Source organism: Phaseolus vulgaris, chromosome 8, assembly GCF_000499845.2.
Source record: "Phaseolus vulgaris cultivar G19833 chromosome 8, P. vulgaris v2.0, whole genome shotgun sequence".
Taxonomy (NCBI): domain Eukaryota; kingdom Viridiplantae; phylum Streptophyta; class Magnoliopsida; order Fabales; family Fabaceae; genus Phaseolus; species Phaseolus vulgaris.
This window is the reverse complement of record NC_023752.2, coordinates 22,567,748-22,583,445: the sequence shown is the minus strand read 5'-3', so window position 1 is coordinate 22,583,445 and position 15,698 is coordinate 22,567,748. Positions and strand designations below refer to the sequence as shown.

Genomic DNA, 15,698 nt, shown 5'->3' with positions numbered 1-15,698 from the left:
TGTAGTATGGTTGTTTATATAAGTTGTTTAAAGTTGAAGAATGCTGTTCAACCAATTTTTTCCAATAGAACATATTATTTAGAAGTGCATTGATTAACTTGTTCATACCATTTAAAACCAATTTTTTTCAATCACAAAATTTATCTGACATAAGTTATCACTCATTTTAGAAATCTTAAAATTAAAGTAAGTTTTTATGTAAATTCTTAAATTTTATAAAACACTGCAGGACCCACAAATTTAAAATAAAACAGCTCATTTAACTAACTATTAATTGTTGATACTATAATCGACTAATGAAATATTTATATGGGACCATTTAAATAACTCATTTAAGGTTTCTCATTGATAAAATAATAAAAACTCTTAATGGTAATGTAGGACTCACCAAAAAATAATTCTCTCATATTCTGTCCTTTTTATTTGGTCCTTGTAACAGTTTTTGAATTAATGAAAGAAATAGGAACTTCTGAGAGAAAAAGAAAATTGTTCAACATCAACCATTAACAATTTATTTAGTATTGGAATTATGAAACTCTTAAGAAACTAAAAAAAAATGGAAAGAAACTGAAGCTAAATCAGACAGTATGTTAGGCTCAATCTCTAAGGATGAGAAAGGTAGCTAAGAAAAAAATGAATAAGTAAATAAAAGAATTGTGTAAATAAATACATTGAAAATTAAAATAAAAGAAAAGAAAATAGGTAATACAAATTGTAGAATTGGAAGTATGAAAGTAGTTATTGACAGTGATTCATTTCCCCATGTGATTATTAGCAAGGAATGTGATGGTTAGTTAAAAAGGTGCAGTGCAGTGATAGCATGAAAATATGAGACCATGAAGCCTTGCACTAAACTTGTTTTGTTTTCTATCCTAATGTTCTTTTCATAACACTGTATAATGTAAAGTAGAGATGATATATTATAAACATAACTAAAAGTTTTAAGCCCAAACATCCTTGGTAGAGAGAGATTTTGAACAATTTGGAGGCAAAGAGCAGATGAGTTTATTCAGTCACTAACTGATGAAGATGAGTCAGAAAAAGGAATGTACAAAAATTGGTGAAGAGACAGAATTTCTGACTGATTTTTAACTTTAAACAACTTAAAGTTGTGGAGTTCTTGAGACAGATGCAGAATATACGATGTAATGTACCTTGAGAGAGGGCTCAAGAGACATTATGCAGTGTGTGTGATATTAACAACCCTGTTCAGTCTCTCAAGAATTCCACTTGCTTTCCTCTTAGCCCTTGATGTTCCACTCTGTGCTAGCTCAGAGATTGTTTTGTGGCTGTTCTCCTCTTCCCTTATTTCCTTCAACTTTGATCTATCATACAAACAAATTGTTTGAAGGATTGCTACACAATTCTCCTTGTTACGTTCACATGAACTCTCCCTTATGATTCTTAGCAAGCTAGGCACAGCTCCAAGATCTCCCATGTCATGAACAGCCCTCTGGTGACTTGAAAGCAGTGCAAGGATGGCTAGTAATTCATCAACATGAACCTGATTCTTTATCTTTGTCAAAATCACTCTCACTGCACCGTCCTTCACGGCTCTTGCCTTGTTCTCATGCATTACACATATGTTAAAAATTGCTGAAGCAACATCCTTCATGGCTAAGGGATGCCCTTCTTCCAAGAGATCGATCAATGGCTTTAAGGCACCTGATTTCCCTATGATTTCTTTGTTTGAGTCAATGGCTGACAAAGTGAAAAGGGCAGCTGCAGCATTGCTTCTTGTTTCAATTGTTCCAGATCTCAATGCTCTCATAAGGAGAGGAATTACCATAGGAGTTTCGGCCACTAGCTTTTTGTTGTTATCATGAATAGAGATATTGAGGAGTGTTGTGATTACGTCTTCTTGGAGATCAGGGTGAATGCTGCTGAAAGAATCACTCCCACAAATTGGCTTGAGCAATTGGGGAATGGCATCTGCAGAATCGCAGAAAAGTACCCGGAAACAAGGATGCTTCTTTGTCAACATGCGCAGTTCTTTTGCAGCTGTCTTCTGATCAGAAAGTGTTGATGACATTTTCTTAAGCAAACAAAGAAAATGCTCGCGGTCTGCTTGGTTTAAACCTTCCTCATCAATGTATTCAACAGTATTTGACAATTCAACCCCTTGGTTTTTTAACCATTGTTCTACCATTTCCCTTATTAGATGGTTTGGTGTAAGAACAGTGTGTGAAAGGACTTGATGCGTTCGAGGGCAAGTCCTGTTTCCAGCATTTAGCCATTTTTGAATGAAAGATCTATCATATGTCTGCATAATTGAAACCAAAAGAGGGAAACAAAATGAATCATTGTTCATAATTAGACAGGGAAAATATCTGCACAATCTCCATTTCTGTTTCAAACTCAAAACCAATCAGAAGTATCATTGCACAGAAAAAGGCCTAGGACATAAAGAAAGAAAAGGTAGTTGGGGTGGTGGAAGACATCACTGTAGTAATTTAGAAAGAGAAAAATGCCAAGAACACTAGATTTTAATTATTCCCTTTTGAGAAAACCAGTCAAAAGTTCTACACAAAGATACAATCACCACCGCCACTCACTCAAGAATCATATTTATGGACACAGAATATTATTCTTTTTCCACCTCCCACTCCTTCTCTTTCCATCTACAATGGCTATCATAGGTACATCATCAAATTGCCCTTTTTCTTTTTCTTTTTCCTCCTTTTTGTTTCTTGAAATGTACACTTGAAACATAAATGCAGTAAAGCTAACTACATAACTAAAGGGAAGATCACAGAAGTTCGGCACATCAAACAAAAAGTATTAGCTATTGCTCTTTCATTGAGAGCCGATGTAAAACTATTCCAAACTAAAATGCAGCAAGTCCCACTCACACAGTTAAACAGGTTTAGAACTGTTTGGATTGAAGGAAAACAAAAAGAAAAAACAGAGCAAAACACAACTCCAAATGTTGAAACGATTTACCATCACATTTATTAAAATAGATAGCATGAACTATATTTATTAACTTCATTAAACAAAAGAAAATAAAAATATCTCTAAGGTTCTGCACTGGACAAGGAAAGAACTGAATATATTCCTTTTCTATCTTTCCCATAACTTTTTAGTCACTTAATATAGAATAAAGTACAGGAATTCCAGCAAAAAGAGAGACGGACAAAAGGCCAAAATCAGAATCTATATCTTCACCTTAGTTAAATTAATTCCTAAAGAAATGAAATTAAAAAAAAATATTTTTGTTAAGAACTTTCTACCCTTTTCGCCTCACCAGGATAATTCATCAACTCATATTTCTGGGTGCCCAGATGTTTATCAAACTAATAACAATAATAACAACACCCCAATTATTTTGTTTTTCCTTCTGCTTCCAGCATTTCCTCAGAAACCACAAACAGAGCAAATTGTTGTTGTCGTTACTCTATACAAAAAAAATGCTCACCAATCCTTCTAATATTTTACATAAAAAAGGGTATTACATGTAAAAACAAATACCTTTAATATCTTAAAAATCAAAGCATGTCAATACTCTGTTTATAGGCTAAATAAGAGGACTAACAGGAAAAAAATGTTGGAAGGTTAAGATTTCTTATTCTACAGTTCAAATTCTGACACTAACCTGACCAGAAGCCACAATGACAGGATCTCTCATCAATTCCTTGGAAAGAGGACACTTGAATTCATCAGGGCAAGATGACACATTCCTGTTGTGGAGCTTCAGACACAGAGAAGACCTCTTTCTGAGTTTCAACTCCTTGAGAACACAAAGAGTCTCTTTTGCCTGATCAATGGTCTCGGTGCTGCAATCCTCATCATCCACAATGGACTTCACCAACCTCTGCAGCTCCCTCTTCAACTCTATGGCCTTCTTCACCATCACCCCTGGATCAGATTCCAACACCCCTGGCTTGGCCATGTGATGATGATGATGATGATGATGACGATCCCAATGGATCACACCCCAAAGCCTTCAACTTTACAACAACCCCAGAAGCTTAATTATATTAAAAATTGAAAATTTGGTTTAGAGAATGGAGAAGCAGAGAGTATCAGGTGTTGAGCAGCCTGTGTTTCATCTTCTCCTCTCTCTTTCAAAAGAAAGCAAATTTGTCTGAGTGAGTGAGTGAGTCTCTCTCTCTCTCTCACTATGTGCCGGTTTGGCTGCTTTTATTATTCTGCTGCCTTCTATTCTCAGTAACATTTAACTGTGGAGAGGAAAACAAGGACTTTAACCATAAAGACACAAACTCATAACTCCACTCCACCTTAGTTTTTCTCTATTCACCCAAAAATCTGAGACCATGAGAGAGAAATCAAACTACTAATATTCTCCTAGTCTTATCCCCCAAGTTTCACATTACCTTTTTCTTCCATTTTACCAATTTACTACTTCAAATTCATCATGTGTGCTATATATTAAAATATATAAAATTTGCAATTTGGTCTCTTGGAAACTTTACTTCTCCTATTTGCCCATCAAAATTGACTCTCCAAATTATTATTTTACCATCAAATTCTCCTTTCGTAGTTATGAACTTACTCCTCTTTGCAAATTTGGCTTATATAAATAACAAGTTTTAAGGACAAATAATATCTTTCACTAAGAAAATACAATATTATAAAGTCTTAATTTAATTAAATACTAAAAGTAAGTATTTTTGAAGAATTTAGTTTACCCGTTCATACAAATCACACACATAATGTTAATAATCTACTCTTCTTCTACAAAAAATAATAACCAACACCCTTCTTTTAAAGTTTCTTTCATAATTATACAACTTTTAAATTACATATAAACTTCAAAGTTTATATAATAAAAACATATTTGCTAGTCCATTATACTTAAATTCTTTCGAGAAAAAAAACCTAATTTTGTACATGCCATCTTGAGTTTGACTTCACATAAAAGTTAATGTCATATTTAATTTTTAACTGCTGATCTGTGAATATAATAAATGAAGTGTAATTAATAGAGGGAGACCTCTTTTCCTTTATAAATATTTGGGCTGTGATATGGTGCGTTACTTTGAATACCTGGTGAATACAAAAAATATTCTATGAATGTTATAAGTTTTTTTATTATTTTATTGACTGTTAGTTCTATAATATATGTTTAAATTTTATTATAAAAATATTCTGTATCGTTAAATTATTTATTTACTATTTTAATGTTAATTGATGTGATTATTAATTATATGTTAAAACTATGTTCGTTTCAGTACGGAACGCGTTGTTCCAAACATACTGTGGAAGAAGTGTGAATTTCAAATTAAACTGAAAACACAAAAATTTAATGCATAAACATGTTTAATCAAGTAATTAATAATTGATAAGGATCGAATAACTGAAACGATTATTCTTATAGTAACTACAAGCTATGGTGTCGGTAACATATACAGTGTCTTCTCGAAACATATTTAAAATAAGAAGATATTGACCTTATTGAAAATGCATCAGCATGCATTTGAAGATCTACAGAAACCTTCACCAACAAAAGTTGAATTCAACATTAAATATAAATATATTAAAATAAGTGTTTTTTTTAATTAAATAAATTTATATAAAGACAATTTTCTACTAAAACAGCAAAACGTGAATGATTTGAATTATGTTGAGTGAAAATAAATTAATTGTAATTGTCTTTGAGTTATTATATGTTTACATTTTTTAATTAAGAAAATAATAAATAATTTAATTAAAACAAAAATATTTTTTCAATCTTATAGTATAACCTTTGCTCTAGATTATTTTTTACATGTATTTAAGAACAGTAATAAATATTTGCACAATCTTCATAAAATGATTATTCCTTCCGTTTTATAATGAATGCAGTTTAATGTTATCTAGTGTATAACAATGATAATAATAATAAATATACCATTATTTTCATATAATTTTACTTGAATAACATTGTTTTTTTCAATATTTAATCACTTGACAAAGAGAAAAATAACTAATTTCAAGATAAATTAAAAAAAAATATTAAAATATAAAAGCATCATTAATTTTTTAAAAATTAACAGAACTCTAATAATTGTAAAACGGAGAAAATATTATTTCTTTTACCTATAATAAATTAAACATAACAATGAATGCTTCATTAAAAATTGAAAATATAAGTTATTTTAAAGTTTAAAAAATCTCCAAATTGGTAAGATAGGAAAAAAAAAATATTGCTAAGGATTATTTCCATACATATACAAAGAAGTATCACATTGTTTAGGAGTTGCAATCATCAACTTTTTACACTCATCTTCTTGTCTCAACCTAACAAGAAGCCTTATAAAAGCTAGAATTATACATTTTAATTTACTAAAGTATTCCTTAAACAATATTTTAATACATAGTTAAATAAATAGTTATGAAGTGATTATATAATTAATATTGGTTTTATATAATCCATTTTGAATATTAAAAATTAAAAAAAAAAGTGGGGTATTAGAAAAGATGAATTGAAGGTATTATTGAGTGAGATTGGTGACAAGAAGGAAGTGGGTATTGGGGAGCATGACAGGTAAGTGATAGTTCATCCATCCACATACATTTTTTCATTTTTAAAAAATACAAATAATTTAAAAAAAAAAAACATTACATAAATTAGCATATGATTAATGAGATGGGAAGTGTGTAGTGTAGCGGACTGAGGGCATACGTGGGTCCCTCATGCTCCATCCTGCACGCAATCACGGACTCCACGGCCCTCACAGCTGGCACGCCGCGTGGGTAAAACTTCCTTCGTACTCGTCTCCGCCACGGGGCTCCATCTCCTGCATCCACTACTATGCTAAAATCGTGTACCCCTCTTTCCTCATCAATCCAACGCTCACTTTTCTTTGCACTTCTATGCTCCTGCCACCCCTGCTTTTATTCACCTACATTCCACTCCTTTCTCCAATACTGTACCCGCGTTCCACGTGGCTGCCTTACGGCCTTTCTACACGTAGATTTCTGGATAAGGACACGTGTCGTTTCCGTGTCATTCTCCGACAACATTTCTGGGAAACGGGAACATGTGGGTTCCATCAATAATTTTAAAGTGTTAGCAGTAATCAGTGAACCGGGTCTACCGGCAGAGCATTGGGTGCACAGAACCGGGTTCAGTCTTAAATTTTAAGATCTAATCGTAAAAAATATTTTTCCTCCACTTTGATAAGAAAAATTATATTCTATCATACTATTTATCATATTTACCTAAAAGTTCAGAATTCGAATTCTTAGAAACTAAATTTAAACTATATTTTAATCCGTCAAATTCTGATCTAGTTTTCTAATTATTTCTAAATTAAAATTGAAGAAAAAATTAAAAATTAAAAGATGATGTTTAAATTAGTTAATACTTTATATTAGCGATTATTTATTTTTTATAAAATTTTAAAAAATTATTAGATATAATTAATATTGAGATTTTTTTTAAAAATCAAGTTATTTGATGATAAAAATTAGACATTTAAGTTTATGATTTGAGTATATTTATAATTAAATTTATTAATTACCTTAATTATATAAAATATGGAATAATACTTTACATGTTTGAGAAATTAAATTTGGTGTAACATCTTGTTTGTAATAATTAATTGATGTGATGTATATTTTTCTTAATTGTGATAACTGTTTTAAAAATGAATAAATAGTTTAAATTAACGAAATAAGTTTTAAGATATATTTTGATGATAAGTATAGCTTAAATTTAAGTTTTAAACTAAAATTTCGGTGAATATAACTATTTTATTATGTTATTCAATTGGTTTTTTTTTGGTCGGCATGTTATTCAATTGTTATTGGTTTTTAAGATATATTTCTATATTTTTATTTTTATCCAATGACATTTGTAAAACTTATTTAATTGAAGAAACCTAATAAAGGAGTACTTTAAAAAAGAGAAAAGAAAGAAGAAAAAAATTAAATGAAAAATAATAATATATTAATTAACTATAATAGTGGTTTAAAGAATTTTTTAAGTTAATTACATAATATATTAAATTAAGTTGTGATGTGATTGTTAATATAATTGTTTATTTTTTATGTATTGTAGTGTTTTTGAAAAAATATGATTTTTAATGTAATAAATCATGTGATTTAAAAATAAATAATATTTTAAGTTATTTAATTGCGTATAAGAGAAAATTATTAATAAATATAGATTATATTTTAAATTAATTATTTAATTTAATATGATGAATATGTATTTAACTTTTTGAATGTCTAAGTAGTTCTTTTTTAGTATTGAAATAATTTAAAATGAAATTTTAAAATGAATATTGAAAACGCAAAATATAATTTATTGAGATGATAAGAAGAACTAAAAAATTCAAAATTCAAAAAAGAGTAAATAGTAAGAGTAAAGTAGATAAATAAATTCAGAAATATATTATCAATAAAAAAATACTGAATAACTATTTAACTGATTTGTTTTACACGGATTATATAAAATTTATTAAATAAATAATTTTAAATATAAAATTTTCCTTAATTTAAATTTAAAATAAAATTTTAAAATCAGAATTCAATTCCATAATAAATAACCTGTTTTTCGATAACGATAGAGCACATTGAAAATTCCGCTTTTCAACAACCAGATATACACCATAAATAATAGATAATGTTGTTTTGATTAATATTGTGAGTGGCTTTTATTTAGCACAGTCGGGGAAAAAATCCCTAATTACTCACTTTATTATTTAATTCCAATTATTTTACAAAATTTATCTTATTTTACTATTTTGTGAATAGTGTAACCTGATATACCATCAAAATAAATTGTATATAATAATAATATTATTATTATTTTACAAAAGTAGTAATAAAATGAAGTTATTTTTATTTTTTACTTTTTATACTAGATTAACCTGTTAATTTTTAATGGATGGGTAAAATGTGTAAAAAATATGGTAGTATATATTAATAAATTATAAAATAATGATAAATGAATAATAAAATATTAACTTGTTTTTTATTTGACATTGCCTATTTTTTCGCTGAAAATATTCATTTTCTTGTTCAAAGAGCGAATTTTGTATGAAATGCAAAATATGTATGAATATTTAACCTACAAAAAGTACTATATATATATATATATAGCAGTTCAAATTAAAATAATAGGAAATGAAAAAAATAAAATTATACTAATTAAATCAAAATTAAAAAAAATGTAATCAAAATCCAATTAAAAATAAAGTATACACTTTTTTTTATTTTTGTATCGTAATTACAGATATTCTCTTCCTGTTTCTTTTATAATAAAAAAAAATTCATTAACTTTTTTTAATTTTTTTCATGTTTATTAACTATTCTGTTGTACATCTTGGTATCCATTAAATACAGTTTTGTTTATAATAAAGATGAAGTGACAGTGGGTAGAATAATTGGAAAGATGTGCGTGCTGCTTCTCCTTCATGCACACTTGCAAATTCCTGGATTATTGGATCTTCCTCCTTCACTCCGTCACCATGATGCTTTACTTTCACGCTAGTATTTAAAAATGCATATAATCCTAAATTGCACAGAATATACATTTTAAAAGGTCTTTCTATATCATCTCACTTGAAATCAATTTTTAGATATCAAAATAATTATTTGCAATAGTAATTAAATAAAAAATTATTTTAGAAAAAATAATAATTTTTAAATTAATTTCTATTATTGTTAAATAGTTTCTAATTAGTAACCAAGATTTTTGCTACCAAATTTAGAAACTAAATAATTGGTAATTAAAATTTTGATTGCTAATTAGATATCAATTTAGAAACTATTTAACACAATAATAAAAATTAATTTAGAAACCAATTTCTTTTTGTTTCTGAAATGATATCTAATTTAATTATTATTGCAACTAATTATTTTGGTATCTAAAAATTAGTTTTTATTTCCTGATTTCCATAATCTTCAAAGTTTATATATCAGATTCTACTTTAAATTCTGGATTTCATTTAGATTTTTTTATATGTTTAATTTTAAGTCTTGTGATTTTCTCTATATGAGTGTTATAAGGATGACTAGTTTCTTTTTTTAATTATTTTTTTATTTAATTAATATAAATGTTAAAAGTCTATCCGGTTTTTTTTTTCTTGTGAACGTTGAAACATTGGTTTGCAAGGTCATTGGCTTCCAAAACATTGTCTTGCCTTTCTTTACAATGTTTTTATAAAAAATAAAAAATAAAATTAGGTGAAATCATTGTAAATGATGTTTCACATTTTTCTAAATTATATTTTTACTTTTTTTTTATTTTTTTTTGTTTGAAGTTCTCTTTCCTATAAATTTTGGGTTTTTTCTCTTATAAGTGCATGTTAGTTCAGTAATCTTCGATATTATGATATTATAAGAGAAATTCCTATTATATATGGAGACTAGCACAATATATCGCAAATAAATTCTTAAGGACAATGTACATAAGGAAATATTCTTGTTTGTGTTATTAGTCCACTTATATTGCAATAATAAAATTCATATATTTATTTTATATTAAAAATTTACACAAATATAGAAGGTTAAGAGTGTAATTCTTGAGAATCATCACATATTTATAGGTCTTTCTGAATTCATATCGTTAAAAATATATTGAAGTGAATATTATGAGACATTATAAATATTGCATAATCGTTAACACATTAAGAGTCTATCAATACGATTTAACCATTATCTTTATTACTTGGTTTTGGTTTGAGTGTATCTTATTGCGAGTAGGTACATAATTTAATCTTGTGCTATGTTCGAATGTAATAACTTTATTGTACAGAGTATAAATCTTAATCTTTGTACCATTGAATAGACGCTTTTCATATTCTTCTTGAACTACACAATGTCCAGGCGACTCATCCTTTGTTTCTTCAATGATTTGTTAAAGGTAGTGACTCGTGGGATGGGTGTGTTATTTCACCCTAAATGCATTGAATGTTCACTATTTAATGTTGTAAAGTCAATTAGGTATCTTTTAATGGTATCGAATATAATTCTCTCTTTGCTATTTGTACATAATCGATTAAAAACTTGATAAACAAATTCTTTAGCTCAAATGCTCCCTTGAGGCTCCTAAGAAAAACTTATTATTCTAGTTGAATTTTACTCCTTCGTTTCTACTATTTTACTAATGATTAATTAAGTTTAAATCTAGGGTAAACGACCTACTTAGTGTTGAAGATAAAGTCGACATCAAATCGTTAAAAACATTCTTCTTCTAGTCAAATAAAGGTTTACTTAGTGTTCCTCATGTAGAGATCTCATAACTCAATTTAAAGGTAAGAACTTAATTTCTTAACACCATGTTTTTCTTTTCTTGGTATATCAATCTTTGTTATACTATGCACAGGGCATGGGGATGAGAAAGTTTGATTACATACAATTATGCACTATGGGTGAAGCCTCCTCTTGGAAAATAATCCATTGGGTGATTTTCAAAGGCCTTTAAAGAAAAAAAAAGGATGATATGCTTCGTGTTCAAATTTGACTACCACATGAAATCTAGGTCAATGTTTAAACAAACTGGTAGACATTATAGGCAAGTACTTCTTCGATCTACTATTGAACTGTGCAACTTTGTGTTCGTCCTACTTGAGTACATTGAGTATGTTGTTGATTTAGATTGAAGTTTATCATGGCAATAAAAGGTTAGACAACCTTCTCCAAATTCATCTTGAAGGCTCAAATCAACCTCCTCTTCTTTTGTTGAACTCTCCAATTTTGACATGAATCCAACATCATAACATTATTCTGAAGGTCAAGTTTCTTTTGTCCATTAGTTATTGAAGATTTCTAGTGTTTCAATTTGGGTTGAACCACATGAACTTAGCAAACCTAAGCACATGACCAAGATAGGATTTTACAAGCAAGTTGGGGATGTCTAACATCAATAAGATTAGCCAATATTGTATGGTAGAATTGCTTTAGTCTACTAGTACTTTTCTCACTCAATACTTGGTGATCATGATAGTGAGCACAATTGGATTGTCTTACGTCGGGTCATTATTGTTGAAATCATCATTGATAAATGTAATATGAGAAAGAGATCTTGATAGGAATAGTTTGGTTGTATGTATAGTTCAAATGTATCTCTTTCTCGTTGAATTTTGAACTCTCACATCCAACAAATTATCGTTAGTTTCTAAAAATTTATTTCTAAACATTGATTTTTATTTCATAATTTTCTTGTAGTGTCCTCTTTTTTGTCTTTGCTCTTTCCTTGTATTGTTGTGAAATAACCAACACATGACTTCTTCAATTATGTGTTGAACCCTTGAGCATTCTTTGATGGTATAACTAGCGTTGTAATTGTTTTTACATTTTTACATGGGATCAACATGCATAAGGAGAGGTGGTGACATTGACAACAACTTAAGGTTGAAAACTTCTTGTATAATAACATCCTTACTAGTGTTGAAGGAGTATATATTTCATATCTTTTATATGTCAATATTTTTAAATGTAATTTGATTATGTCAAATAGAATATTCACTATCTAAACACTTTTTTCTAAGTTTGCGAGTATTTTTTAAAATATTTGTTAGCAATTGTTTAAGAAAAAACCTTGCTGAATAAAAAAATAATAAAAAATTTGTTAATAAATTATTAATATGATTAAATTAAAATGTAGTAATAGAATACAATGCAAAATTTATTACAATCAAATTCATAAATTATGAAATGGTAACAGAATCTATTATAATAATTGTTATTAGATTTATTAAATCATGATCAAATTATTTATAAATTATTTATAAGTGTAATGTGATTTAATTTTCACATTTGAGATATTTCATCTTCGTAATATGTGTTGAGATAAATTTAAATTGTAAACATATTACACTTTAAAAATAAGTTTTTACAGAGATAAGTAAAGTTTAAATATAAATTTTAAGAAAATTCATACAATTTATTTCAGAATATTTTTTTATTTTACTTCATAATATCAACTCTTTGATCTAATATGTATATATATATATATATATATTTCTCCGTTTTTCCCTATCTCGTAAAAAACTGTTTATATAAAACTGTTTACCAATATAATGGTTTAATTTTAAAAAAATTACCCATAAATTTGATCAAAACAAAAATACCAAGCGAGATATTTTGTATTCAAAATAAGAGTAGATTTTATAATCTGGGCAATGTACCTAAAATATGTGGACAGTGTTATATTTTGATGATATATTTAGTAGCAATATTCGTATATGTTTAGTTTACTGCCAATAATTTAATATTAAATACATTAAAGAAATATATTAAAAAAAATGTTGAAATCAGTATATATAATACACTATAGTTTTTGTACCTATGTGGACGTCAGGGCTAGAGTGATATTGTTCCACGTCAGTATCTAATTGTTGTTGTCCAGCAGCTGCTTAATTCTCCTAGTCCTTTCTCCTCTGCGTGTATGCTCGTCCGGTCGGCGGGGGTACCTGCGATTACACTCCGACGCTCAAGTCAGTTCTCTCCCTTTCTCAGTGTTTTTCCCGAAGATTAAAAACGTACCTTTCCCCCTTTTAGCAGTTTTCCTTATAGGTTGACTTGGGCTTTGGTCCGTGTGGGCCAAATAGGTAGTTGCTGAAATCGTGCTTAGTGGTGTTTGGGTCATGAGTAGTGGCTTCCTGATATTAAGGGAGTGTACCTGAAAATGTCTTTGACCCATTCAACTATAGTTATAACTGCTGTTCTGCCACGTATTTATTTTGTTCGTTTTATTCAACATCCATGTTCGGTCGTACGGAGCCGAGCGGTACACTTGCCCCCCAGGCTCGAGGGTATGATTGGCTGAAGAGTCGTACAAGATGGATGGGGTTTCAAGATAGTGCTTTACAGCTGGTTCCTCTTAAATGTGTCGCAGAGATGTGACGTTTGCCAGAGCCGCCGTTTAGGCGTGTACTGTTTCATCTGATGTTTTCAACGGTGGCGATTGAGTGTCGTTTCGAATGCCGAGTGATTGTACCCGTTGGATCAAATGAGATCCAATGGTGCTGGACGTTTGATGAAGGGGTTCTTCTCTCACTTCATTGCCTATAAATAGCATTTCATTTGTTGGGAAAGGGTTTACGCACTCTTTCTGATTCCTAGATCTTGTGCTTTCTGCTCCGAGCGTCGAGTCTATTGCGGTTGTCGAGTTTGCTTCAGTTGCATCCGCCCCTAAGGTTAGTGATGCCCTCTTCTGTAGAGTCTTCTTGTAGTGTAGATTCGTCTTTGACTCGCACCGCTTCTGGTGGCGCGAGTGAGTTTTCGGAAGGCCCGAGTTACGATTGGGTCGATTCGTCCGTCCTTAATATTTCCACGAAAATTAAAACGGCTGATGACTTAGATAAGTTCTTTTTTGCCAACCCTGGTTTTGTAGAGTCTGATTGTCCGAGTGAGGCGTTAATTGCAGACGTCTGTGGTGTGACCGACCGTGTCTGCCATGGTCGGGAGAACGCGCCGCATGATTTCTTTTTTGTATATAGTACCTTCTTTTCTAATTTACGCATGACCTTTCCTTTTGATGATTTTACCATGGGAGTCCTTCGGACTCTCAATGTTGCGCCTACGCAGTTGCATCCCAACTCGTGGGCGATTCTCCAAGCTTTTCGCGTTATATGTCGAGTTTTCAGGCTTAATCCTACCCCGCAGTCGTTTTTGTATTATTATAATACGTATCCGGGCACCCCTGTGAGTTGGTTGTCGTTGGTCAGTTGGTCGGGTAATGTTCGGTTTGCTCCATACACCACGTCGTATAAAATTTTTAAAGATAATTACTTCAAGATTTTTGTGGAGCCTGATGGCCGTGACCTCTTTTATAATGCTGATGGAACAACTAAGTTTCCTTTCCATTGGACGGAGAAACCTTTTCAGCTCGATAACCAGTTGTTGCATTCATTAACACCTTTTGATAAGGAGGTTATATTAGTTATCGACCGGTTACCTTGTAGGCTGCCCACCCGAGAGCTGATAGCCTTGTATGGGTCGTCCAAAAAGTGGGCAGATTTAACTGGTATGTGTATTCAATTGCTGTCGGTCACTTTGTTGTGGGATTGCGTTTTGACGGTTTGTTTTGTGTAGGCATTATTTTAAGGATGGATTCGAGTCTGAGCAAGTTCATGAAGGATTTGAAGAAGCAGGCCGAGGATCGTAAGGTTTCTTCTTCCGTTGGTATTGTACTGAAGCCAGCTGCTGTAGAGGTGGTGTCGCCCGAGATTGCTGTTGCGCCACCTGCGAACAAGAAGAGAGGACGTCCGTCCAAGGTTCAAAAATTGGAGGTGGGTACCTCATCTGGTGGCAAACCGGTTAGCATGCTCGGACTAGGCCTTAGGGTTGCTCCGACCATGCAGTTTGATCTTCTACCCGAGGATGAAGGTATACTGGCTGTTGTACCTACATTACACCTGATCGAAGAGATAGTGGAACTCCAATGTCGGGCGGCTGTGGTGAGTCGAGCCATCGGGGATGAGCTGAAGAGAGCTGAGTCGGTCGTGATTCCGAGACTAAGGGCCAAACTGGACGAGTCATCCCAGGCTTTAAAAAAGGCGTTGCAGGATATCGATGCCTGTCAGAAGGAGAAAGAGAGGGAGGTGCAGATGATTAAAGAAGAAAAAGAAACGTTGAAGGCCATGGTTACTAAGTTGACGGCCGAACAGGATGAGCTTGTCCAAGAGAAAGCTGATCTAACGACCGAGAAGGAGTCACTCAATGTTGAAATTGAGAAGTGTCAAGGTTTCATTTTGCGTATCAACGAAGAAAGCTTCAATCAAGGTCTTCGCCAGGCG

The 15,698-nt window shown here is 30.9% G+C and overlaps 1 protein-coding gene across 1 annotated transcript; it reads right to left on the bottom strand.

Moving 5' to 3' along the window:
* Window positions 1-897: 897 nt before the first annotated feature.
* On the bottom strand, window positions 898-4,325 carry LOC137825740 (U-box domain-containing protein 9). Its single transcript, XM_068631496.1, has 2 exons — window positions 3,596-4,325; window positions 898-2,263 (listed from the first exon to the last, which is right to left on the bottom strand). Exons 1-2 carry the CDS (start codon window positions 3,890-3,892, stop codon window positions 1,178-1,180), a joined length of 1,383 nt encoding a protein of 460 aa, XP_068487597.1. The 5' UTR covers window positions 3,893-4,325; the 3' UTR covers window positions 898-1,177.
* Between the last annotated feature and the right edge of the window lie 11,373 nt (window positions 4,326-15,698).